The following is a 26,935-nucleotide window of genomic DNA, read 5'->3' as shown; positions in this document are numbered from 1 at the left end:
TTTTTTTTTCTGTAACTATTCTGTAGCAAACCTGTTAACAAACAAATTTATATGAGGCTGTTAGAAGCATATAATCTTTGGACAGTCCCATGATCTAAATGCTTGGGGAGTGTCTGGAGTAACATTTCAAATATGTTCAATACATGCTGTTAATTAAGGAATAAATACTTCAAAATTACTAAACAAGGATTCAGAGATGTTCATGTTTCAGGCTATTGCTTCCGAGAAATATTTGCTTGGCAGTAGAGTTTGAAGTTGTCTGATGATGGAATGTCTTACCCTGGACATCCCCTCACATACGTGGATGGCAGCTACTTTATGTACCACAGTCCTTTTACAAATAGCTTCAAATGCTTTCCGCTTCTCATGTGGTCTTTATATCTGGACTTTTTGATGTCACCACTTCATTTGACCTTGAAAATACAGCTTTTTAACATCAACTTAAATTTTATTACTTGTCTCTTTTATTACTTCCCTCCTTTAGCTGGATAATGATTGAGACCCTTATTAGTTTGAAGGCTATAATAACTTCATTTGAGGTTTTGTGATAAATGTAACCTTGGATAAAAATTCGTGAAAGAATAAATAAGTATATAACTGTATTTGTAACAATGTAAAAATTATATAAAATATAGTGTGGCCTAAGAATTTCCCCCAAACCCAGCAGTAACTACCCATTCAGGTGGTAACGACCCTAAGCTACATTCATCAGCCTGAAAGAAAGAGCAGGACACGAACAATTAAGCCAAACAAAGAAAGGAGCCAGGCCGAGATGCCCATCGACTCCACACCGCACCTGGGCACCCCTTCCTGCAAGCCCCGACTGAAGATGCAATCAGGCCAGACAATAAGTGGAAGCCCAGCCGAGATATCCATCGACTCCACACCGGACTTGGACACTTCACCCTGAGAGCCCAAACCGAAGATACAATCAAGAAGCACTCAGAACCTTTCACATGCGAGCGGACTCTGCCCAGTCGTCCATTGATTCAGTTCCACGGTTCCAGGAAATTCATTCAACCAGCCATCTAGACTCTTTGTTGAACAGTAACTGCTCGGAGTTTTGGCCTCAGGACACAAAATCCCTATAAAAACCCCGGACAGTCTACCCTCCTTCGTGGATTTGGGTAAATCTGTACCTCTGGGTATAGACCCCTGTCCACCCAGTGCTGCGCTGATTTATTGTGGTTTTTTCTCTCGTTGTTTGTGATTGAAATTGTTTTATAATAAATCGCTTTTTATATTAACCCTATTTTGCCATTGCATTTATAACAGTTTCTTATAGTGAAGTTCAATTTTTCTTCTACGTCTTGGTAGTCTAAGAAGACTTAAGATTCTTTTTCTAAATCTTCTGCTACAAATGATTATTTCCATTCTATCCTTGATAGAATTGAAATTGCTTAAAGTGAATTCTCTCCATCTTTGCCATTACAAAGAGCCCATGTTTTATTTGTGTGGCTATGCACTCACACTTTCACAAACATCTGTGCATCCTTTTCACATGGATCACCTTGTTTCTGCTGTGATGCATCAAGAAGTGAATTGTTTAACCTCCAACATAAGGACATTTGGGAGTGCTAATCTTTGGAAATAGTGTATGTCATAGGAATATGTATAGGAAAGATATGTCTAGTTTTCATTCTTACTTGGATTTGTGCTTACCTTGAATTGAAAATTCCCAGAGCCCCAGGGATTGCATATGTGAAATACATTTAGCATTGTTACAGGTGAAATACAATATTATTGTTTTGACAGCCTGTAATGGACAAAGCTCTTGGTTAAAAAGTCATGAAGCTATTAAAAGCTTAAAATATTAATCAACTACCTAGAGAAATTTCTTATTTTTCTAGTTATAATACCCTTCTTTTAGAGTATGAAAAAAGTATGCTCTCAAGATGTATGCAATGGGATATGATACTTACTGTACAAGTGTAATTTGAAGTAGGGGTATATTTGCCAAAAGTTACTGCTTTCTCTTCTACTAGGAATTTCATAAAAATCTGGAGGCATGCCTATGCAGCCTTTATTAAGGCAGGCAACTGCATGTTGTGGAAATAAACTTGAATCCAGCTTGCTCTGATATATGATTAATGGATGTAATAGATGTTTATTGTCTTATGTATGCAGAATAGTATTTCTAGGGTAGTTTGAATGCATTTATGTTCTTGCTTCTTTCACACATAGAAAGTGGGAGATTGAAAAGCTGAAGCCATCAGGCATGTCAGTTGAGTGTTAAAACAACTGCAGTTACCAAGCTTATTCCAATTGGAAGCCTTAGAGAAATTAGGCTGTAGAAATTATCAAAATAGCTGTGTCATTGTGTGAAACTTTTCAGATGATTATTTCTATCCTCAGAGGCCAACCTAGCTCTGTTTCAATACCAAATCATCTTATAATGTCTCTGGTAAGCAATTAGTACCTTTAGCAGTGGAAAGGAATTCTAGATCATAAGAAAAGCATATATATACTAATGTATTAAAAAAAATTCAGATGTGTGTCAAATTGAAAATGTGTTGGTTGTTTTAATGCTTATAATAGCGATATCTCTTAAGAAAATGTCGTGTCTGAAGAGCAAGGGAAAATACTGGTGCATATGTTCATGAAGAGGCAAGTATAAGAATGTTTTTGTGGGCTAGCTTATTCCTAGGAAAAATGTCCTGAAGAACTACTCAGTAATGCAGCAGGCTTTTAGCTTGGTCTCCTGAATTCCATGAGTACTACAAAGTGACCATGTTCTCTCAAGTTCACCCGGTTTGTTAAATTTGAGAAAGAACTTTTGTTGAAACTCTTGATTCTGAATGTAGTGTTGTTAAAGAAACTTGTCTTTTGTACAGGAAAATCTTTATGCCATTATTGTGTGTGTTTGCTAAGATGCTGTAGAAGGAATTTCCATATTATTTAGTGGAATTTCCCAGTAACTGTAAACTTGTAAAGCTGGTATTTTGCCTGTTGTATCTAGTCTAAAAACAAGTCAGGGGAAAACCAAAAGGAACTTTAAGTGAATTCTAAATAGGACTGTATTTCAGGGTGAGTAACTGATTAGGTTAAAAAAATCCATTATTTCTGAAACTGGAAATTTAGACTTTTAAAAGATTTTTACAGTAAAATGAAATACTTTAATACCCTAGTGCAGTTTTTGACCGTGGATGGATGCCAGATGCCCACCAAAGCTGCTCTCTTTCACAACTGGAAAGGGGAGAGAAAATGTAGCAAAAGGCTTGTGGGTCATGATAAGGACTGGGGAATCACTCAGCAATTATCATCATAGGCAGAACAGATTCAGTTTGGGGAAATTAATTCTGGGGAAATTATTGAATTTATGACCAATCATAATCTGAGTAGGATGATGAGAAGTGAAAGCAAACTTTAAAAAAACCTTTCCCCCACTCCTCCCTCATTCTCAGGCTTAACTTTATGCCCAATTCATTACCTCTTCCCTGCTCAGTGGCTCAAAGTGACAGGGATGGGGACTGTGGTCTGTTCATCACATGATGTTCCTGCTGCTCCATTGTGGGGTCCCTCTAATGGGATACAGCTTTCTACAAACTTTTCCAATGTGAATCCTTCCCAGGGGCTGCAGTTATTTACACACGGCTCCAGCATGGGTCATTTCTATGGGGTGCAGTCCTTCAGGAACACTGTTCCAGTGTGGGTCCCCCAGGGCGTCACAAGTCCTGCCAGCAAACCTGCTCCAGTATGGGCTTCTCTCTCCATGGATCCACAGGTCCTGCCAGGAGCCTGCTCCAGCATGGGGTTCCCATGGGGTCACAGCTGCCTTCAGGCATCCGCCTGCTCCAGCACAGGATTCTCCATGAGCTCTGTTCCACATGGTCTCCATAACACACTGCTCAGTCAGGGTTCTTCAGGTGCATATGGCCTGAAGTGTGGGTTGAGGGCCAGGACAGATGATCCCACCGAACTGTTAATAGTATCAAAATCTTCTATTGGAGTTACTATTTTAGAATTAACTTTTATGTGCTGTAGCAGTTTTCTGATGCATTCTTTTTTCTTTGGCAAATTTAAAGGTCACAGAAAAAAAAATGTTTGTGTAGAAAAATTCCAGTGATGCTTATAAAATTTACCTCAGCAATTAGGTAGCTATGAAACTGTGTATGTTTAAAGTACTTACTTGCACTTCAAATGCGCTTTGATGGTGAAGGTGCCATAGTTGAGCTGACCAAATGATCTACTTTTTCACCTACTGGCCAGAGAGTATGTGTAAAACCATAAATACCATCCAAAAAAGCATGAAACAGTTGTTTAAAGTAAGTAAGAAAATGACATCATTTTTAACAGGAAACAGTCTTGTAAAATCAGCTATGAAACTGAAGGTTGAGCCAAGGAATGTCCCTAATTACTTGATACTGTCTCTCCAGTGATTCAAATAAAGGCTTATTTGAAGCTTTTATGTAGGAGAAAATTGCATATTACCTTACATACATTACTAACATGATAAAGGACTGATGTTAAACAAGGTTTCTAGTTACTTTTGAAGTTTATCAGTGGGCTATGGGAAAAGGATGACAGTAAGCAAGGCTCAGCTCTGCACCCATGGGTTTTGAGGGCCCTTGTCTGTGACGTGGATTTGGGTCATGGAGACATCCTCATTTCAAAAAAGAAATTTGCAACTCTAGTGCTTAGTCCTCTGTAAGTTAGAGTACATGGACAGGGGAAATAAGCCATTTGCCTTCTGAATGTAGAAAGATTTCTGCTTCTGATTAATAACTAAGTTGCCACAAGCAACTTACTATTAAAATGGAGAGTTTCCCTTTCAACTGTAGTCTCTCAAGTGAATATAGTGCAATTTGAATAAAACAAGACTGTAGTGCAAATACCCTTTGAACTAAAATGATTGCCTAATTTTAAAAGTGACTATATAATTTTCCCAATGAGCTAACACATCTGTCTGGACTGTAGGTCGTAAAAAAGAAACAGGACTATTTTAACATAGATATTGACTTGGAAACCCCTCCCCCCCTGTATTTTCTAGGATGTGTACATGAGGTCAGAAACTGTTTAACAAAACTTACTTGATTGACTTAATTTGTTTCTGGGCATGTACTCTAGAGTCTGAGCATGGTCAAGGATGTATGAGCTAAACTAATTGTTGAACTAATGCTATAATCCAGCCCTCACACAAGTTCATGTTGTGCTTCGACGTCTGCTGCTGAACTTGCTATGTCAGGATATTTGTAACACTGATGCTCTTAGGGGAGGGAATGCTGGCAGCTGCACAGGGAATGAGTAGGTGGAAAGAAAGAGGGAGAGAGCTGCAGCACTGCTGGGACTGGAGAATGAGACATTTAAAGTGGGAGCAGGGTTCTAATTTTAAATGCAAGGTGCAGTGCCTTGACAAAACAGCCCAGCACCAAGTCTGTTACCAGAAATAAGCAAGTATGCAAAATTGTCCTGAACAGCAAAAGTGTGAATTGAAACACATATATTTTTCTGACTTGGACTTTGCTTTAAAATGAGTAAACTAGTTGCTGAAATAATGTAGGAATGTAAATTACATGCTCGCCTCACCAGTTGGTTTAAGGAGAAGGGGTAGCAGCTTTGAATTTTCTTTGCCTTTGGAAAAACTTTGATGACTTGGAACAATTGTTTCAACAGTTTTCAAATAAAAGTTGGAATTCATAGCATTGCCCAGCTGACGGTAGAACAGAACAACATTTTAGTCTGAGGACAGTAGAACAGAACAGTACAGCCTTGTAGAAATAGATAAAGGATGTAACTTAGGCAAACAGAAGTCATGCAAAAGGTGAGTAGGATGCCAGCTCAGCTCTGCAAGGCTGAAGTTATGGGAAATAATCATATTGTGCTTACCCAAAAGTGGGGTCAAGGAACAGCTACCTGAAAAGGATACTGGACATTGAAAACCACTGAAAAAGACCCCCAAAGAATCCTGAAAGGACTCTCAATAAGAGGTGTGACTATATCAAATAAAGTAATACATATACATCAAGTAAATGGGAATAGCTAATGAATATGTCATCAGTGTGTATGATGAAAACCTGTTTACCCGACACTCAGGGCACTTGGTTAGAAGAAAGATCCTCCAAGTGACCAGTGCATTGTAATAAAGAGTGCCTGTTTTCTAATACTCAAAACTCGTTAGATAGTTTCTATCTGGCTGATTTCAGCCTCAAAGTGATAAATTAGGGTAGCAGGTAACTCATCAGTTGGACACTGAGATAAAAACAGTCTATTTAGCAGATAAGCTTTGAATAAATGTAGAACTGTATAATGATGAATAGTGTCCCTTAGCAGGACCTCAGTAATGGCTAAATGTCTAGGAACTTTGAAATCCTGGGGGTATCGTATGTCTGAATTACATTTATCTCTTTTGTATGTTTACAGATTCCTACCTTTCCTTGCTTAAGCAGTTTGTTTTCAGCACTCAATAGTTCTGTTCCTTATTTGCTTTTATCTTGTTTGGGGGCCTCTTATCACACTTTAGCAGCTATTTTCACTTCTTTTAGCTTATGGACTGTGTTGAGTTTACTAACTACAGACTACTTGGCCTTCAGTAGTTCAGTTTTATCTTCCCATTGGAAGTAGGGAGAAGGGACAGTGAGGGTATAACCCACTGGCTAGCATACCTTGGAAATTGCTGAACTTAGGAGTACTTAGATTGTTTCGTTTAATCAACTGTTAAAGGAACTTTATCTCCTTTGAGGAGCTCTAAATGTCAGTCCCTTCTCAATACAAGATACTCAAATGTGGTTTCAGAGCTGATGTGTTAAGTATTACATAAGTATTACCTCAAAACAGACACATAGAATTCTTTCCTTGGATAAACATAGGTGGCATTCAGATAGTTTATCTGAATGGGAGTCCAGAGATGCTAGCAGCTCCTTCAAATATTGCACTCCAAGTTGTTAAATGGAATGTTTATTTTCTGCTTCATAGCAAAGGCAGAGTCCAGTCTTGTGAAAGTGTGTGCAGAAGTTTCTGGAATGGAACATGTAGGAGGACCTGTGGGCTTCCCTCATCTAGCAGTGATTTTTAAACAAAATAGGAAAGTAAACAGTCTTTATGTTTGTCATAACTCCTATAACTACTATAAGAATGACTTGCAAGTATTGCTTTTATCACTCAGTTAATAAGTATTTGATACATGGCACTGGCACCACCAGTAAAATTGTGTGTGTCTTGATGGATCGTGCAGGGAGACAGTACTCTCTTGCCTTTTCCTTTTCAGAAATGGCTTTATAGCTGGACTAGACACAAGTTAGAAGCAAACCCATGATTTGTGGTAGCTCATGTGTCTTCTAGATTATCAGAGACATTGACACTCAACAGAGCCAAAGATCTCTCCTCAAGATAAGGATTCTAGAAGCTGTTTTGGCAAAATGAAGATAATTTTGTTTATGGGTATTCCAAATGGATTCAGTTGACAGTCCTCTTTGCTGCATTCCACCCTTTATGCAAGAGCTGAATGTAGTCTGGATTCTTTAAAAAGCTAAATGCTAGTCTTGCATCCTTTAAAAGTCCATTTAGCAACAGCAGTATTGTATTGTGTTTCAATCTGATTGTATGTATTTTGTGGAGTTTTTTTCCTTTTCCCTGCTCCCAGTTCCACTGAGAGGAGGTCAGATTTAAAATGGTTTCTTTGGCTGCCTTTTTGACTGATCTGAATTTTTGAGAATATAGTGTAGGTGTTGTAAGCTGCAGGATGTCTGGCTTCAAACTTTTGCTAGAGTTGCTGTTATTCTGGCTTAAAGTTGTGGCTGGTTGTTTTTGCTTTTCATTTGTCATTATGCCAGACAAGAAGATTAAGAACCACAATGCCATGGTGGAACCCTTGTGATTATTCCTTAAAAATTAAGAAGGAATAGAAATACAGTCCTAGTTCATTCCCAAGCTGTTATTGGATGCCAAGAACTTAATTTTCAATCCTTTGAGGCAGTATGGTGCAAGAAGGGGAAAAGAGATTGAGTGAGTCTAAAGGACAGAAGGTATGTAAATGGCACTTATGGAGACCAGTTTTGGTAGTATGTGAATTTTCTTAGTGCTGAGAGTCACACTGGGAAAGCGCCTTTGAAGTAGTTCTTTAGTTCTGAGAACATGGAGGAAACCATAGGGAGACTAGATTTCTTCGGTGGATGTGGATGTTCATTCACATCAGCCAACAGGCTCTGGCTCATGGTTCAGTTATCTACTGCAGATTACAGCAACAGAAGGAGATACACCATGGGAACATAAGCAGTATCACTGCTGGCTCTGTAACCTGCTGTTTTCTGAAAGCTGTAGGGCAGCTGTTAGAAATCCCTGTTGTTCTTACTTGATCAATTAGTGCATCTCTTCAACCCAGAAGGGGTATGTTTTATTAGTTACATTCAGTAATTTTCATATTAATGCAATGTCAGAGAAGATGATAACACTGCTTCTTTAATTAATGATGGTTCTTGCAGGCTGCATAACCATGTGTGAATCTCACAGTGCATATAATGCTCCAGCTTGGTAGCCTTAAAGCTATGTGGGAACTAGAAAAAGCTGGGCACCTTGCTTTTTGAACCCTTACAAGGGTGCTGTGGCATATTGGGCACATGTAAGAGAAGAATATAAAGTGAGCTGGCTTTTTATTCCTGACCATCTACACCCAAAAGTGTAGCTTACAGTAGACTTGGAGGATATTCTCCTCTCTTAATGACTGGTTTTAGAGTATCAGAGCAATCCTTGCAATTGAAGTGAATGCCCAGTAGTGGATAAGAGTATTAATGTAGTTACTGGAAAGAAGTGGATTTTTTTAAGGTATAATTCATCTGACCAAGTGTAAACATCTGCTTTAACAGTGAAACCAGTCATGCTACTCCACGTAGCAGAATATGGACAGATGCTGTGAACACTGCAGTTAAGTTGATGGCTCTGAATATTGACACTTCAGCATTTTAAGGCAACTTTTCCTTTGGAGCTTCAGACTGCAATTTGGTAGGGTGCAGAGATTTGTGTGCCTCTGTGTGTATTCTCCAACAAATTTAAAATCACAATATCAAAAATACGTGGCATAGAATAGGCAGCTAAGTTGAAATTCAGTTCTCTGAACTAGAATATCTTCTAGCATTCCTGAATTTTTGGGATGCCTGTAGTATTTTTGAAAGGGCTGGTAGATGTACTGCACAATCCACAGGAGCCCTATTTCCTTCTGGAATAGTAGCTGGAAGCCAGGCAGGATATTACCCTCAAATTAGGTATGTCTGTTTAGGCACCTGAATTGCTCCCCTGAGGCTAGTGGCTGGAAAAATGAGGGCCAAGAGGGTAGTTTGCCAAGTCTCTTAGGTAGTTTCCAGTTACTGAGTGGTGAACATATTGAGAATGGAAGGAGACTTGTGAAGGAACAGGTTGCAAGGATGCATTTGAGCCCATGAAGAAAAGAGGGAATAACATGAGCTAGTCAAAGGCCTTGAGTTGCATTATCGTTCCTGTTTGGATGACATTTATACTGAAATACTCTGACTAAAGCCTGTTACCTACTATTGTTCCCACTACTACTTCTAATTTGGTTCCCTTAATACGATCCAGTTCTTAGAAGTTATATTTTGAGGCTTTTTTTTACCTTCACATCTCAGTGTTGATGGGAACATTAAGGTAGCTAGGGCTAAACAGAAGAAGTGGGCGAAACACTCAGGAGTGTCACATGTTGGAGTGTAGTTTTCATCCTTTCAACAAAGAATTAAAAAGAACCAACTCTTCCAGTGCCTGAGAAGGGCTTGGTTCTTTGGGTTGAGACTGGCTCTAATTGTCCAAATTATACTCTGCTAACCTGCTATTTTTTATAACTTATTTCTGGGAATAGGTGCATTTTACTGCAACTGCTGAACTAACAGCTGGTTGTAGATGAGAACTCAAAAAGATGAAGACCAGAGTATGAAATGTAGTGCTACAAAGAAATTGTTATTAGCTGTGCTGTGCTCTAAGGCAGGGTCCATCTTCATACCAGAGATTCTGACAGCAATTTTTTTTTTTATCCTAGTCATCTTTTTTTTAAAACATTAATTATAACATGTTAACGTGCTGCTATTTATGGAGAAAGGTACTAATTTCCTTGTTCCAGAAACACACATGGATACAATGGACTTGAACACTGTTGGCAAGATCCTAGAGTATCTGCAAAATGGTATTTCAGTAGAATGTATAAATCTAAACAGCATTAAACCCACTTTCAAAATGTTATTTCAAAATTAAATACTTGGCTGATCAGAGAAAATGATGCAAGAAAATCACAAAACCTTAAAAATCCTTGCATGTTATATGTCTGAATTCATTACATACCATTTGGAAATACTTGTCAATTTCAGGACTGGAAAGAATGTATTTTAATTCTGATGAAAGAAATGCTCATCACAGTCAGCAGTGACAATTGGCTTAATTGTTGGCAGCTTCTGCATGATCGTTGAAGCACGTTCATTGCAAGACAGTGAGACTTTTTGTTCATCATCTTGTACTTAAACATTGCCTACCCCACAATAACAACGTTTCCTTTTGTTAGCACTATGACACTTCTTATAATTGTGTTGCTGAAGAAAATGTATTGGACAGCTTTGGATGTGAACGTAAACTCTGCCATCAGAATTCCTTAAGGTATTCAGAAGTGGCTGAAGGGTCAATCATTGCCAAATTGGCAATTTTTGAAGTCTGATACACACTATCTAAAATGTTTGAAGATTGGGCATGTATAGCAAAAACAATGAACCATTTCGCAGAGCAGCTGAAATATTTTAATTCAGCTCTGCAGTGCTTTCCAAGAAAGTCAATGTACTGCAGCATAAAAACTGGCCTGTAACACTCTTCCAGAGGGGGGATTACAGCTAATAGTCTTTGTCTGGTTTTAATTTATTTGCATTTTAAAGGATTTAAAATAATTTAAATTAACAATTAATTAATTATAATTTTAATAAACTTTTTGCTAGATTGGTGGTTGGTTGGAATGTTTACATCTTGTCAGTAGGTACCAGTTTTCCCTTGAGATGTGCCTGCTTATTGGTTTAACCTATCTCCCCTCTACTAGCAGCAGCAGGCTGTCACAACTAGATGGGAGCAGCTTTTTCTGGAACAAACTGGTTTGAAGAAGTTGCCAATTTTGCAGCACCAGTAGTGGCTTAATGAGAAGCAAGAGGAAAGCAGTAATTATTTTAAAAATTGATTCAGATGATACTGCGCATGATAGTGCCTCTCAAATTAAGTTTTCTAAGTGCTTGTTCTTAACTGGGAAACATGACCTGTGTAAACATAACCAGCTTACCCTCAAACCCATGCATTTTAATGAAAATGCTTCTAAGTATTAATGGTATCTATAGAAAGAGCAAGAGGAGAAAAGAATCTGTATCTCACAGTTAATACACCCAAATTTTCTATGTAGTTATGTTATTTGGTATGTTATATAATTTATATATTATATATAAATTTTATAGCTGGTGCTGTCTTCAATCTCTGACATACCTTTTATTAGTTTTACTTAACATGTCCATGTTTTAAACATTTTAACTGCATGTGTAACTTGCTGTTAATATTTTTTGTTCTGAAATCTCTAGTTAGAATTTCAAGCAAAACATCTGTAAAACTGGGAAAGATTGCTGTATGAAACCCTAATTATTTATTCTGTAATGACTGTGTCGTTGCAGGTAAAATTGCCAGTTGCTTCTGAGCACTCTATTTAATAAAGAGAACTCTCTTTCAGAATACTAAGTGGATTTTTTGACTGATTTAATCTGAAGACAGGGAACTATTAAGTCCTCCTTTTAGTAAAGCACTTTGCATCTACTAACAAAAATACCCTCTTGGATCTACAAATGATCATCCAGTGGCTTTATTAAATTGGCTCTGAAACTTGTTTGCAACAGTGAAGACGCAAATGAGTCAAAACTGGGGCAAACCAGAGCAGTCTCCTCCTGTTGTCTTGGGATGCTTCAGTGGTCTCGAATGTACTCCCAGGAAATTGAGTTTAGAGTTGGAAATAATACTGTATTCACTATAAATCCGTTCTGCTGAATGGCTTGCGATGCCCTTGCAAATGCAGCATATAACTTGTGAAGGAGACTAAGAATGGGCCTTGATTTTTCCTAACTAAAATTCCTTGAAAGAGGTGCATGTGTTATGAGCCTGTAGCCAGTGGGGGGAAACACTTTTTTCTCCCCATTGAATCCATATTACAATCCCTAATCCAACTCACTACGTGGCAGCACAAATCTTTCTGTTCTCATGGGACAGAAATGAATGAGCAAAGGAGCCAGCATTGCTACTTTTGTTAGCACTGTGGTGTCCTGTCCTGGTTCAAGCAAAATCTGAATGTGAGATTCCACAACTGCTTGCTTTTTGTTAAGAATGCTGCTAAGAAGAGTGGAGGTCTCTTCTACTTCTCCTGTTCAAGAGCCACATTTGCTTGATCCAGCTCCCTTTACAGCTGAAAAAACAATGCTCCTGATGCTAAGATCCAGCTATTGAGATGTGCCTCTGCCCAAATTAAGGTTCAAACAAGATCATACACTGAAGTCAATAATGCAGATTTTATTTAACATGGGATGACAGGGAGAAAGGTAGAAAGAAATGGAAAAAAGCAGAAAGAGAGAGATCAGGTAGAAGATAGTCGCCACCTGTAGATCTAGTGGTGTCCTTTTGATCCTTCTTCACCCTGGTCTTCTCAGTAGTGGGACTCTCCAGGTCTTTTCATTATTCATACATATTAGCAAAGAAACAAATTACTGCGCATTGGCTACACACTTCTACTATTCTGTTGATTAATTTATTCTTTTGCTTCTAAAGCTAATTAGTCCTTGTACTCAGTCTTCTCCTTTGTTTGAATTGGTGGTCGTGATCTCCCCCTGCCGGAACTACCAAATCCAAGCTGATTTCAGCACAGTTGCTGAGCTGGCTTTCCTTGTGGCCCAGAAATTATGCAGTTGCCTGCATTATCGGTGATACATTCTTCTCCCCCAGTTTTGTTAGCCTCCCCCTAGATCTGAGATAACACTCAGACAATTGCACCCCTTTTATCTCACATTGCTACTGTGGTGGCTTATCTTAAAAAGTTCCAGGTATCCAGTGAGGCATTATTCAGGCAGCTTCAGTGGTTGGTGGTGGTCACAGATTTCAGCTGTGCCAGAATTTGGGGTGATCTTTGACCAGTGATATGCATAGGAGCAGTTGCTTCTTTACACGTGTTTCCACAGGGGGAAGTTTTGTCTGGGTGCATTACCCAGAATGAGCTAACCAGGTCTCACCTTTGCCAGGCCTGGAGATAGCGCTATCCTGTCACTCTGTTCTATGCTTATCTCATGCCAAAGTCCTTCTGTGGCTGTAACAATGTTTGAGACAGACAATTGTGTTTTTTTAACACCTTACACCTGGAACAGAGGAGCAGATAAAAATGTGGGATCTGCTCACTCACTATCCTCACAATTACCATGATGATGATTATGAACCTCCTCTCAATTTAAGTCATATATTTTCATCTTCCTGTGCTAGCTCCATTAAAAAGAAATAAGAATCTTATAGAATTTGACAAATATAAAACCCTGATACTTGAAATCTTTTGCTTAAATTCTTCATCCTAAGGTTGACTGATTCTGGGTTAAAACTGATTTGTGTAGCAGTTATCAATCCAGGATTATAACAAAAGCAAGTTTACTCTCACACAGTGGCAGAAGAAACCTGTGACATAAGGCTAGACAGCTTAAGAAATTCTAGAAAAGAAAATTTGTAAAGATTTTGAGAGATGTGGGCAATTTTTCCTTTTTTTTTCTTTTTCCCATCTAATACTAGAAATTCTAAGTGATTTCTTGAACAGGTAGTTGGCAATATTCTGTTGCTGAAAAGGCATATGAAACATTTGGTTTATGTTAGTATGTTTCCTGATTTCTTGCCTCCCCTTCCTTGTCTTCCGTATTTTCAACTCAAGCTGATTTACAAACCGTGGTTAATGCTGCTGATCTGGTTCAGTGGCTCCATGTTTAATCTTCAGTGGTGGTGTTACCCTCTTCCCATCCTTGTGCTGCTTTGCGTGTTGCTTCACAGTAGTCAGTAGTGCATTTGGTCAGTGAAGCAGAACAGGGGATGAAAGTGAAGTTTGGGAGAGCAGGAAAAATACATCCATGTCTGAATTGGTTTGCCAGTCTCACTCTGTGTCTATGTCCATCTCCCAAACACGTGCAAAGACTGACTTAGACACCTGTGTTAATCTTGACAAAAGGAACAGAACATAATGATGCTTTACTTATCCAAATAAGGGAACAATGTGTTTTAAAGAAGTAGATAAAAGAATGTGTAAGTAGACACACAGGATGCTCTATGTAGCTGGAACCAGTGGATAAATAGATAATGAAGAATACAGTGAGTTTTATGGTAGTTACATAAAAGGAGGCAACAGTTCATGCCTTAAGAGAAATTCAAGGAAAGGTCCCCTTTAACACTGGGGGCTCTCAGTGAATACAATCACCAGAGACCCCTTCAGAGGACCCTGTAGGAACATATAAGGACTCCTGCTAAGAGGTGGATGTGTGCAAGTTAGTTCTAGGAGAAGTGATGTGTATGTATCAGCCAGGAAGTACACTGTAGTCAATATTTATGATCGTGATGGAATAAATATCTTTTTTGTAAAGTTTTGCAACACATCAGATTAGAGGAGATTAGAGGAAACACCCTCTGTGTATCCAGCATGCTGCAATAAAAAATTCCTGCTTTTTAATACTTAAAATTCTATTCGAAAGTTTCCTCCCTAGCTGATTTTGGTATTGAAGCAGTAAAATCACGGTCAAAGAACTCTCTATTTAAAGTTAAAAAGTGGTATGCTTTATGGCTGTGCGGCACGTGGAGTCACATCTCAAAGACCTGTGTGCTCCAGCACTGCCCCTTATTCTCTATTTATTCCCCAAAGTATCACATATGCATAGGATTACACAATACATATACAAATACATATTCACAATTATACTATACATATACAAATACATATTCATTGTTTGACTCCGCCTGCTTCTGCCCTGTATGGTAATGAGCTCCACGCCCCTCTGGGCATGCTCAGTTCTTCTTTTGAAATGGGTGTGGGGTCCTTTTAATGAAATATTCCTCTTCCTTGGGCTTGAACTTTTCAACTGTGTCCTGTTGGCAGCTCTCCTGGTCCTCTTGGACATAGTTAATATTCCTTGCCTGCAGGTGCAGACACGGATCCTTCCTTTCCACAATGGTCCACACTTCTTGTCTCCTTCTACAAACACAACTTAAGACAAGTAAATGATATATGGTCCTATTCTAACTAAGCATTAAGACAAGAAGAATGATATATTATATATATCCTTGGACTATTCATTTCACCTTGGCAGTCATTGAGTTTTTTACTTTACATTCCTTCTACAAGCAAGAGGTGTATAGACTTGCTTTTAACTTTTAACCACACCTAGTAATTGTTAATCGCCCACATTGCTCCTACCATAAATTATTTTATATTTTCTTTACCTTAAATTTTCTCATAAGATGATCCTATTCTAATTAAAATCTTAATTTCCTAATTTTCTTAATTCAGTATCAGCCCAGAGCACCATGCTTTGTCAGGGTCAAGAATGAGCAGTGAGGGAACGGGGAGAGGGTAGTTTGTAATTGGTGTTGTTGAAAAATATAAAAAATAGTCTTTTTTGGAAAGTGTGTAGGTTGAGTATTAAGAGGTGTACTCACTCTTGACTGTAGTAAATTGATTTGCTTAATTTCAGGAGAAATTCAGTGCTTGCAGTTTTGCTAGCTTCTTGCCTTACCAGAACTTAATTTCTCAATTATCCTTGCAGATGATGGTATAAAAAAAGTTACAAAAATTGCCACCAAAAAATGGAATTTGTGTATCAAAGGAAGCTGCACAAATGTGTGTTGAAATGCAGACTGGTGAAATGGCACTTAGAGTAAAATCAGGCTTAACATCATAGCTGTTCAGATGAAAGTGAAGTGCCTGGATAACAAATTAAAAACTTCTTGCTGATTTTCCAAAATGAAGAATTGCTTTAGTAAAATGGGTAGACTTTTATCAGACCACTGCGTTATCCTGAGTTGTCAGTTAAATCTTGATCATCTGTTGGAAGAATCTTAGGAAAAAGTTACCTAAATCTTGTATGAAGCACTTAGGGTAAGGAATTAAGTCTTTCTGCAGAAAGTGAAATATTTAATACTTTCTGTACTTCCACATTTTGTTGTAAAAATGAAACAGGAACAGATTTAAGCCCGCGCTGGTTTAGTTAAATATGCAAATGGTGAGTTACATACTGGTGTTGAATTCACTGGGTTAAACAGATCTTTTTTAAGGCCCTAAATCTATGTCTCATCTCAAATGGGAGCTGAAGGTCTAGAATCTGTGTCAGTGCAGACTTGCATGACTGTAGGCTTTTTGCATGTGGCTTCCATGTCCTAAATGATTATTTCAGCCTAACTTAGTTTCAATTGCTTTGTTTTTTGGTTGTAATAACTATGGTAATTTTCTTTAAGCAAGATGTCAGTGCCTAGCATTTTAGAGGTTTTTCTTGGATGTTAAAAACAAGCCTCAGTGCTAATAAGACATTCTTATTTTCTGCAGCTAGAAAAGGTGTCTGCTCAAAAATGTTTATATAGATCTTTTCCATTTCAACCTAGTCTACTCACAGCTCAACCCCAAGTTTTGAACTTTGTCCTTTCCATTTTGTTCAGAAGACTAATTGTTTATCCTTTTGTATTACTGGTTCTCAGCTTTCTTCAACCTGAAGCCAAAGTATGTTTCTGTCTTAGAATTGTGTCTTGCAGAGGAGAGGAGGGAGAGAGCCTTGCTTATTTATTCCTAAGTTTTTTTTTGCTTTCCCTTGCTTAATGTGAAGGTAGTCATGATGTTAATACAGGTCCGTTTTTCCTCTCTCCAACTCACCTCATTAGTTTTGAATGTATTACATTTGTGTTTCATATGACATGGATGAAGGTCAGTCATGTCACACTACTGTTGTCTGTGTGTATGTATATGTAATACCACTCAGTGTCACTTATTACTATTCCACACTAATAAGTGTTTACTTTAATCCAGTCTATAACAACAAATTGTCAATGGGAATTCCCATTATAGTAAAAGAATTATTTTTTTACAAGATAAAGGCAAATTCCTTATGGCATTGAAACAAGAAAGTGTTTAACCTTGGGTGATAGAATATGTCATCAGGGAAGAACAGGTAAACATTATTTCAGTGATAAATAAGAATTTGCTTTTTCTTGCTCACGCATTATTGACAGGAAGGTATTACAACATCCTTTCAAAAATATTTATCCTTGCAAGTTGTCTTTGAAGTTGTTTAATATATCTTAGTTTGTGCAAGCATAATCAGATATTTTTTTTTCCCCCCAGTCGGTGTTATCCGCTGTCCAATTTGTGGTCAGGAATGTGCAGAGAGACACATCATAGATAACTTTTTTGTGAAGGATACCACAGAGGTTCCCAGTAGCACAGTAGAGAAATCAAATCAGGTAAGTGCATTAACATATAATCAAGTTAACACCTTTTGGATGTGTGTGCATATCCTTGGCTTCTTGCTGTGTGGCCTTTTTGCTCTTCATATGCAGACAGAACTTCAAGTACTTAGACATCACATGGGGTAGCGACTCTAGAAAATCAGTTAAAATGTATTAAAATGCATGTGAAAAGGTGGTTATCTTACCCTAAACTATTTTTAATTGTTGATAGAAACTTGCATCTTAATAGCAAAAGATAAAAGTAAGGAATAGGCATTAGAATGGGAATTTTTATACTTTGGATAGGGTACTTAAAGCATTCTTGGAAGCAGAGACTTGAGTAACACTACACCAGATCTCAGTGGACTTTATCACATTACTGACAAAACATGGCATTAAATAGCTGGAGTCCCATTGCCCAGGAGGCTCAAAATGCTAATTGGGAAGGATGGTATATTGTAGGGATTTCTTGTTTGTTTTACTTATGTAGTCTGCCTCTTCTTCCTTTTGCAGTCAAGTAACAGCCATCTCATAAAAGTTGCTTATCTGGAAGAATAGTAATATTGGGGTTTTTTTTTCCTCATGATGTTTTTTCCAGGAGGCAAGTACTGGCTAGTGTGGAAGCAATACCAAATTAATAGTCACATCTGTGTAGGATCACAATTGAACAATCTCTGTTAGCAAAATATTGCATGTCTTCATTTTTAACTAGTAAGGGAGTATCTCATGCATCTTTTTACTCATGAACTTTTCATTAAAATCCACGGACATATTGTAAATAATTAATTCTCTTTGTATGTTGCTGTGTTCTTGATAAGAATAGTAGAATAGAATAGAACAGTAAGGTTGCTATATATCAATGTGGCTTGTATTCCAACTCATGCCCTAATATTTGGATTTTATTTTGAAAATTCCTCTTTTTCACTTTCCCGTTTTGGGGGGGACTGTATCATTGGCTCTCGAGCTGTTTGCTTCAGGAGCAGTGTCTTAGAGGTCCTTCATTGTGCATTCTGCTCGTTTCAAGGCTTAGCTGCAATTTGTCCTTGCATGTGTGAATGGCCACATTTCAGGAACAGATGACAGGACCCAGTCAGGTTCATGATGCCAACTTGCTGACTATTGAAGGCATAAGTAGTATCATCATCATCTCTGAGGAAGAGTACTTGTGTCTTGCAAACCATTAAACTGTTCAGATTTTAAGGAGTTTTGAAACTTGATTTCTGAGAAATGGTAGACCTTACCAGAAACTGAAATTGATTTGTGAGTTGCTGGAAGTACAAGCTGTGTTCTTGCAATTTAGGACTGTTTGAACTTGGCTTTTTTTGGATTTGGCAAGGGGAAATGTTGGTTTGTTGTTTTGTTTGTCCCCTGGGAATTGCAGGATAGTATCTGAGTTTTGCAGATGGTTGTGAGATTTACACAGTCTCTCAATACTGTATCAGTAAGACTGACAAAATGAGTAGTTCCTGTTGAAAATTGGATCATAACTTTTATAGTGACTTTAAAATTACTAAGAGAAGCAAGATAACAAATAACGTTATGCAGAAGCAGTCCGAAATATGGAGGCTTTTTTTGAGAGGGTGGGGCTGTCCCATAGCCTCTGCTTAGTTACATAACAAGTCCTTGAAGATACTCTTTGGGGAGTGGTGATAGAATGGAATTTTTTTTTTCTCTTGGGAGTAGTAACCATTTTTTTTAAAGTCTCTGATCAACCTCTCTTTCCCCTTACAATATTTTTTTTTCTCTCTGTGGAAGTTAAGTGGATAATTCCATTCACTGAGTGGTGTGAGCAGGGAGGTTCTTGAAAGCATTTGTGTTTTCTTAAGATTCCTTCTAGACTTTGGTCTTACTCTTTCATTCCATATTTGTTTCTCCCTCTCCCTGACACAAGCCAGCAGGTTTGCACTTCAAAAGCAAGTCTGTTGTTCAGCTAAGGTCCTTGTATGAGCTCAGCACACTTTCTTTAGCAGTTGAAGGAAGACCAGCAGACTTTGCTGAACCAGCTGAATAGGACATTCATGTGCTTTTTTGCTGACTTTTTTCTAAGAAAACGGAGCTAGATGTTTTGTTGGGTGCCTGCTAAGTGAGTGAAGAAATTAATGATGTGCAGTTCTTGGAAATGAATGATGTGCAGTTCTCTTTGTTTGAATAGATTAATTTTTGTATAATAATGAAGCTTTTTGTACATTCCTTTGTACCTTGACATAAGAAAAAAAACTACACTGTTCCGTAAACTTCTCTGTTGTGGAACAGCAAAGTTAAATCAATAATAGTTAAACTGATTAGTGTACTGTCCAGGGGGGAATATTATGAGGTTTAAGGATGATACAGCCTTCTAATCAGGCTGTCTTGTTTTGCCTTTGAAGGAGTAAAGAGAAAGGAAAGAAAATTTGCCAATAGCATAGGCAACACATCAGAGAAATTAAAGTAGAAAAGATACTGACACTTGCAGGAAATACTGGATCAGAGATCATCCAAATTCTGTCCAAAACTGCGGCTATTTCATAGGATTTTTCTACTGAGATAGTTAATTTGTCTTCAATAGTTTTGCAGCTTTATTTCAATGACTAAGAAATTAGAATTGGAAGCAAGGCATGTTTTTTGTGCGAATATTATTGTGGCTTAGAACCACTGGTCTGTATCTATGATTAGCCTTATATGTGTGTTGTCAGGAAGGACTACTTTATTAAGGAAGGACTTATTTCAGTCCAAGAGAGACTGCAAAAGACCTCTTGCAAATGAAACGTTCCAGATTCAAAATGGCACTTAATGCTTAAGCAATTTTTAGCATACTGAATTAAAACTGCAGAAGTCAATGGCATATCATGGAGCCTGGCATTTTGGGAAAAGAAAAATAACTGGAACCCATGAAAATGCTATCCATCTATCTATAATCATGTTTATCTTATCTGAGCCTGATTTGGGCAGTTCAGTACACTGCTGGCATAGCTGTGCTTTCTAGCAATTACTATTGAAAACTTCAGGAGCACAAAAGTGAGCATGAAGAAAGTATAGAACTCCCTAGCAGATGTTCCACAAGAGCTTTCCTGGGTAACATTAAAGGTTTTGTGCTGGCTATTAGCATAGGAAACCTTGCAAAATAAAAGAAACTCACAGGAAATGCAGTTGTGAGGATTCAGGTTGTGATTCGTGTCAATCGAATAGCACCTACCTATGTATGTGTGTCTGCAGGCAGTGTGGACAGGGACCATGGCATTATTATAAAGAAATTTTAAGAATCAGCTGAAGTAAGGCATGGAAGTAGGGTTTAACAAGGTAACTATATAACAATAAGCTTTTAGCTGACAGTTGGTTTTAACAGCAAAATTGTAATTACTTGCAAGTAATTAATATAAGCTTTAAACTACATTGTAGTATAAGTTTCAAACTATCCTTTGTAGAAGCTATAAATTGTTTTTTTTGAGGATGGAAGAATTTATAATCAAAAAGGAGAAGTAGGACTAACATGAGCTGAGAGACTCTACAAAGGTATTTTGAAACATGCTGACTTGGAGTTTTGTAATAACTGAGGAAGAAGTCCTATGAAGACATTTTTTTAGACATGCTAGCTTTAGGTTGTGAAATGACTAAAAGAAGGCTTGCAAAATGTATGCTGACTAACAGAATGTATATGCTTGCATAAACAAACTGTATAACCAAAAATAATACTAGTGGAAAAAAAAAATATTTTAAAAGAAGAATGGGAGGCTGGAGAGACATCAGAAGACCATCTCGGACCACCTCCCCAACAGATCTTCAAACACCACAACTGCTGATTATAAAGAAAAGCAAGTAGAAAATAACTGAAAATTTGAGGAAGTGAAGTGTCTGGAATGGCGTAAGAGACTACCTTTCAAGACCTGAATTTGTGTGTTGCTTGGGGCGGAGACCCCCGTGCACCCAGTGCTGTCATTGCTCACCCTTTTATTGAACAAATTAATAAACTGGATCTATTGCTTGATGCATTGGCAAGTCTAGCTTTTCATTTATAAGACAGTTGAGCTCTTCCTGAAGGTAGTTATTGTAGTTGTGGGCAGCAAGGACATAAATACTTTGAAAGAGCAGATGCTTTATAATTTTTTTTTCACATTGCGATTTATTGAAAGATTTGGCAAAATTATTGGCTTCTAAAGAGAAGTTTGAAAATAAAAATTAATTGTATTTCATTTATAAGAGTGAGCAGAAAGGGGCTTCAGACCTAAGAGATGTAGCTGAAGCAAGTGCTAGATTTGAATAAGACTAAAGGGTAGATAAGTGAGGGAAATTTAGGGACTTTAACAGAAGAAAATGGCATATGCAAAGCCATGAAAATAAAAATGAGGAATGTGAGATTGATGCAAGAGAGAAGACCTTGGTGATAACATGGGTATTGGTGCAGCATACTGAGCCTCTAGTGCATTTTAGTCTAGGTTCTAATTCTCATAGCTTCTGTGTCCAAAACAGAATGTGTGTAAAAATATTTTTGATGATAAGAATAATTTTATGTATCTTTACCAGTTACTGATCTGAGAGTTTAAAATACTGTATTAGGAATGAAGAACATCTGGGTTTTATGTGAGATGTTGGGAATGTAGTGATGTAGGGGGGAAATGATGCCTTGAGTTTTAGCTTTCATATTTTTCAGATTCTGTGCTGCCTAGGTGTGTAGTTTTGAGCTTCATATTAAGCGTCAGTAAGTTCTCTTCACAGGGTAGGTAGACAAAACAATCCTTTTCCAGCTTGGTACCAAGGACAATCATTACAAGTTTCAGGCTCAAAAGCATAAACAACAGTTGGACTGAAGAGAGCAAACAAGGAGGATGGGACTTCATAACCTGGAGCTGTAATTGGACAACTAACCCCAATGTGTAAATGGACATGTAAAAGTGTGAGACCTCATGACCAGTTGTCCATTTTGTGATCAATTTGGGTTCATCTTGGGTGTGGCCATGTCCAGGCTCTTGTACTGCCCAAGGTGTATCCTTTAATGCCTTTTAATAAATACCCACTTAATTCTTAACCCTGTCTAGCCTCTGTTCTGAAGGCATCGCAGTCACAAAACAAGGTATCAGCTTAGATATGATACTAGATCCAGATATTAGGAAAGCAGCTCTGACTGCCATAATGAGGTGATTAATGAGGAAAATTGAGAAAAATAAGTTTCTTTAAATTTTTATGGTGCCAGAGGAACCACTGTGTGTTTTTCCAGAGAAGAACTTTGATGCTTAAACAGCTTATAAAAGCTGTACCTGTGACCCAAACATCTTTGAAAGCCAGTGGTAATGGACTCGGGAAGAGTCACAATGTGCTCTGGTGTGCTTTGAAGAGATGTGGATATTGATGGGATGGTGGAGTAGGAAGGATATGTTGATCAGATTTCCTGCATTTTGAGCTGTCAGTACATGGTTCATATTTAGAATTACATATAGTGAGAGATCATTACATAATGATTAGCATCAGTGAGGTTTGGATCCAGTGGGGGAAGTTGTATCTCATCCATTGCATCTAATTTACATTGGTGAAGTTTGGAGCTCACTGAATATTCATCTGGACTGCTTTGCTCTCTTCCTTTGAAACCTTTGCTTGATTATTTAATCTCTTTAATACTCAAAGTGTATTTAATTGGAAGAGTGGTTACTTACTACAGTAGCTGAGATGACAGGTCTATTACCTCAACTCTTGCAAGTAAATGTGTTTTTTCTGCCATAAAAGCTTGTGTATTTACTTAAAATAGTACTTACCTGCAACATGCTGAGTAATTTCTGTTTTCATTAAATTTGACTGAAGGCTGAATGAACACATCCCAGGGTTATAAATACTAGAACTTGTAACTGAATTAAATGTAATTACAAGGAAAACTCAATTAAAAAGAAATGTCTGTCTGACCATAATAAAGGCTTGCAGGTTAACTAGGGAGAGTTTTCTTTGAAATCATTGAAACACTGCTTGTGTGAGTCACAAAAATAAGAACGAAATGAGTTTTAGGTTTTGTAAGTGCATAACAAATATTTGCAGTAATTATGCTTCCATGTACTTTAGCTGTATGGCTTACTCTGATAACTAGGAATTATAGTAAAATCCAGCCTATATCTGAAAATGCTTATTTCAAATCAGAAGTGGATAGGAGCAAATCTGATGCTACCTAGAAGGCATTGCTGTTTTGACAGCTTGAGTTACGATGTCTATGAAAAGCTTTAGAAATCTATCTCATGTCCACTTGGTGGATTTGAAGAGTGTAAATGTGGGATATAAATTTTTGAAACTACAAAGGAGGAGTTTTGATTCATTTGGCAGCACCTGATTATTGGTTCTTGAATCACAATTTTCATCTCATTCCGTGTACAGGTCAAAGCAGTTAAAAAAAAAACCCAACTAAAGCATATTGAAAAAAGAAAATAGATTAAGGTCTTGGAATCTAGGAAGAATTAATAATTCAAAAATTCTTTGAATTTACCTAAATGCCCTGGCATGTTCATCTGCCGGATTTTGCTAAAGATAATCTGGAAAGGCTGTTGTGGGGAGTTTGGTTGGTTGGTTTTGATTTTAATTTGGTTCCTGCCCCTTTATTTTTATTTTTTTTTTTAACTTTTTGGGGTCTTTGTTTTGCTTCTTTGACTTAGAGAATGCCTGAAAGACTCTTTTGTTCTTGTTCTCTGCTTATTTTGTTTTTACTGCTGGTTTTTTTTTTACACTAGAAAACCAAACATCCAGTATGTTACTCTCCACTCTGACTTTTAAAAACATGTTCTGGGAATTTGAGGGCACAGCACAATCACGCCTGTCTGGCAACAAGACTGAGGTGCAAACTTTCTTGTCCTGGCCTGGCTATTCAATTCACTGTCTAGTCAGCATTGCTGATGTAACTGAGCCTTGGGCTATGGTGCTGAAATCAGTCCTGGTTTGCATCGCAGTCTTACAGAGGGTTGCACTGGCACAAAAAGGAGACAACTGGCTAAAGAGGAAGGAGAGGCTGGTTCTTGGGATTTTGGTTCTTGGGTTTTCCCCAAGAATTAAGAATACTTTTAAAATTTTTTTGGTTTGTTTTTCAAAATGTAATTGAATTTATGCGTTAATAACAAGTGTTAGCTTTAACCCCAGCTGGTAACCAAGCACCATGCAGCTTTTTTTACTTCCCCCTTTCAGTTCACTTCCTCTCTCCCTTCCCATCCCACCTCCAGTGGGATGGGTAGGAGAATCGGGGGGAAAAAAAGGTAAAACTGTGGGTTGAGCTAAGAACAGTTTAATAAATGAAATAAAGTCATATTAAATAATTCTAATAATAGTAGTAATGAGAGTGAGAGAGGGAGGGAGGAATAAAGCCCAAGAAATGCCAAATGCCAAATAAATTTGCGCACCACCCACTGACCGATGCCCAGCCTGTCCCTGAACAGAGATTGGTGCCTTCCACCCAACTCCCTATGGTTTATATGCTGAACATGATATCCTGTGGTATGGAATATCCCTGTGGGAAGTTCAGCTCAGCTGGCCACACTCCCTCCTTGTGCATGTGCGAACTGGCAGAGAGCATGGGAAGCTGAAAAGTCCTTGAGTTTGTATAAGCACTGCTTAACACACTGATGTTCTGGTTGTTGCTATCATTATTTTCATACTAAATCCAAAACCACAGCACTGTGCCAGCTACTAAGGAAAACCCCCCACTCTATCCCAGCTGAAATCAGGACAGAAAGGAAGAAAAGTCAGTTTCCTGATTACAGTTTACTTCCTTTAATTGCTTTATTTCCATTTTCTAGACTATTTTATGATGTTCTGGTATTTCTCCCCTAGTCTACTGGTCTGGATAGGAATAAAAATTTTTATTGTTAAGAGAAGGAGGGGAAGAAAAAGAAAATCCAGGCCTCGTTTTTGTAAAGAAACAGAAAAAGGGGCACAAGCCCAATTTTTTCTCCTTTGCAGGTCATCTTTAATGAAAAGAAACTGCTTCAAACTTCCAAGTGACAACAAGAGGGGTCAACAGCCCTTGTGTTGTAACTTCATTTCTCAGAAGATACTTACTTTGAGAGATAACATGATCCAGAAGAATAAGACTGGAACTCCAGTTCCAGTTCTGTCAGTAACTTGCTGTCTGGCCTAAGGCAAGTTTTGTGCTAATTTTCCTCTCTTTCCTGAAGGGGAAACTGGAACATAGTTCTGTGTATATATATTTTTATCTGCATGAGATAGAAATATTTCCTTCCTCTTTAACTTTATCTATATTTACCTTGTGTGGGTGCGGAAGTCATTTGGTTGGGTTTCTTTAATCAAACTGAAAACAAAACTAAAACCTAACATTTCCTCCTTGTTGCTCCTGCAAACAGAAATCTGTCACTGTTGTCTGTAGGATGTAGCAATCTTCAGACACCTTGAGGCTTTGGTTTGCAGCAGTGCTAAACATTGCCAGCAAAGAGTGGTAGTTAACTAAACAAGGTTCTGCATAAGAAAGTTCACTGTTTTTTACTACCAAAACCCTATTGAAGGCAGGACATTGAAGGCATTGTAAAGATGTAAGGGAGTAAAAATGAAATGACAATATGAATGTGTGAAATGGTGTTGTCCATCATTCAGAGTTTTCAGCCTGTTGTTCAGATTGTGGTACTGTAGCAATTTTTTCTTGTATATGTGTTTAGTCAGTGCAGAGAGGTTTTGGTCAGCTGACATGTTTGTTTTCCTTACTTTTTTTTTCCCCTAGGTCTGTTTGGTATAGCCCAAAGAGCCCCAGGGATTACCTGGCCACAGTTGGAAAATTCTTATGCATTGGTTGCAAATCTGTTCTGGGGTATCTTTTTTGACAAACATAACTGGCTTACTGTCTTTAAGAGATGATGCTAAGATTCTTGAGAGCAACTTTGCTGCTCAGTACGGTGTGTGCTTCCTGAAACCAAGCAGGTGACTGGAAGTTAAAATTAAAGCTGCTGTGTGAACTGAGGGAGGCTTCTAAAATCAGAGTAGTGCTGTTTGTGTTCTGTCATTAGTTAATATTTCACAACAGCATCTTGTATATAGTAAACACTGTATTGCTTCTAAGTGTGCAGAGAATGGCAGAAAGTAGTGGTCTGTCTTCCATCATGTCAGGCAGAGATTTTAGGGTAACACTGACAAAATGACCTGTTTCTTTGAAAAGTCACATTCAATTACTTCTGTGCTGTTATTTATAATGTTCCTGTACCTCAGGCAGTTTTCCGTTCTGATTTCACGGTTTTCAGAAAACTATGAAAGTGCACTGATGATGTATGAAAAATAACCTGTGTGTATATTCCAAACTTATTTTAACAGCTACCTTTTCTTCCTCTTGCTAGGTCTGCACAAGCTGTGAAGACAATGCAGAAGCCCATGGGTTTTGTGTGGAATGTGTAGAGTGGTTGTGCAAGACCTGTATCAGAGCTCACCAGAGGGTTAAATTCACAAAGGATCATACTGTGAGGCAGAAAGAGGAAGTATCTCCAGGTGACGTATTTATAATTTCACAAAGAATTTGTGTCTGCAATGGAAAATTATATTGTACCAACACACATTTTTT

The 26,935-nt window shown here is 37.9% G+C and overlaps 1 protein-coding gene across 2 annotated transcripts in view; it reads left to right on the top strand.

The window, feature by feature from the left end:
• The window catches only part of TRIM24 (tripartite motif containing 24), a 56,619-nt gene that overhangs the window by 4,853 nt on the left and 24,831 nt on the right, over window positions 1-26,935 (top strand). For both annotated transcript variants that reach the window (XM_014256909.2, XM_088055595.1), the window contains exons 2-3: window positions 17,339-17,457; window positions 26,715-26,862. In XM_014256909.2, coding sequence (XP_014112384.2) covers window positions 17,339-17,457; window positions 26,715-26,862 — 267 coding nt within the window. The remainder of the gene's footprint in view (window positions 1-17,338; window positions 17,458-26,714; window positions 26,863-26,935) is intronic.

This window comes from Pseudopodoces humilis, chromosome 5 (genome assembly GCF_049639895.1).
Source record: "Pseudopodoces humilis isolate 2021_Gansu_Grassland_sample_001 chromosome 5, ASM4963989v1, whole genome shotgun sequence".
Classification (NCBI taxonomy): domain Eukaryota; kingdom Metazoa; phylum Chordata; class Aves; order Passeriformes; family Paridae; genus Pseudopodoces; species Pseudopodoces humilis.
This window is presented reverse-complemented; position numbering and strand designations above follow the sequence as displayed.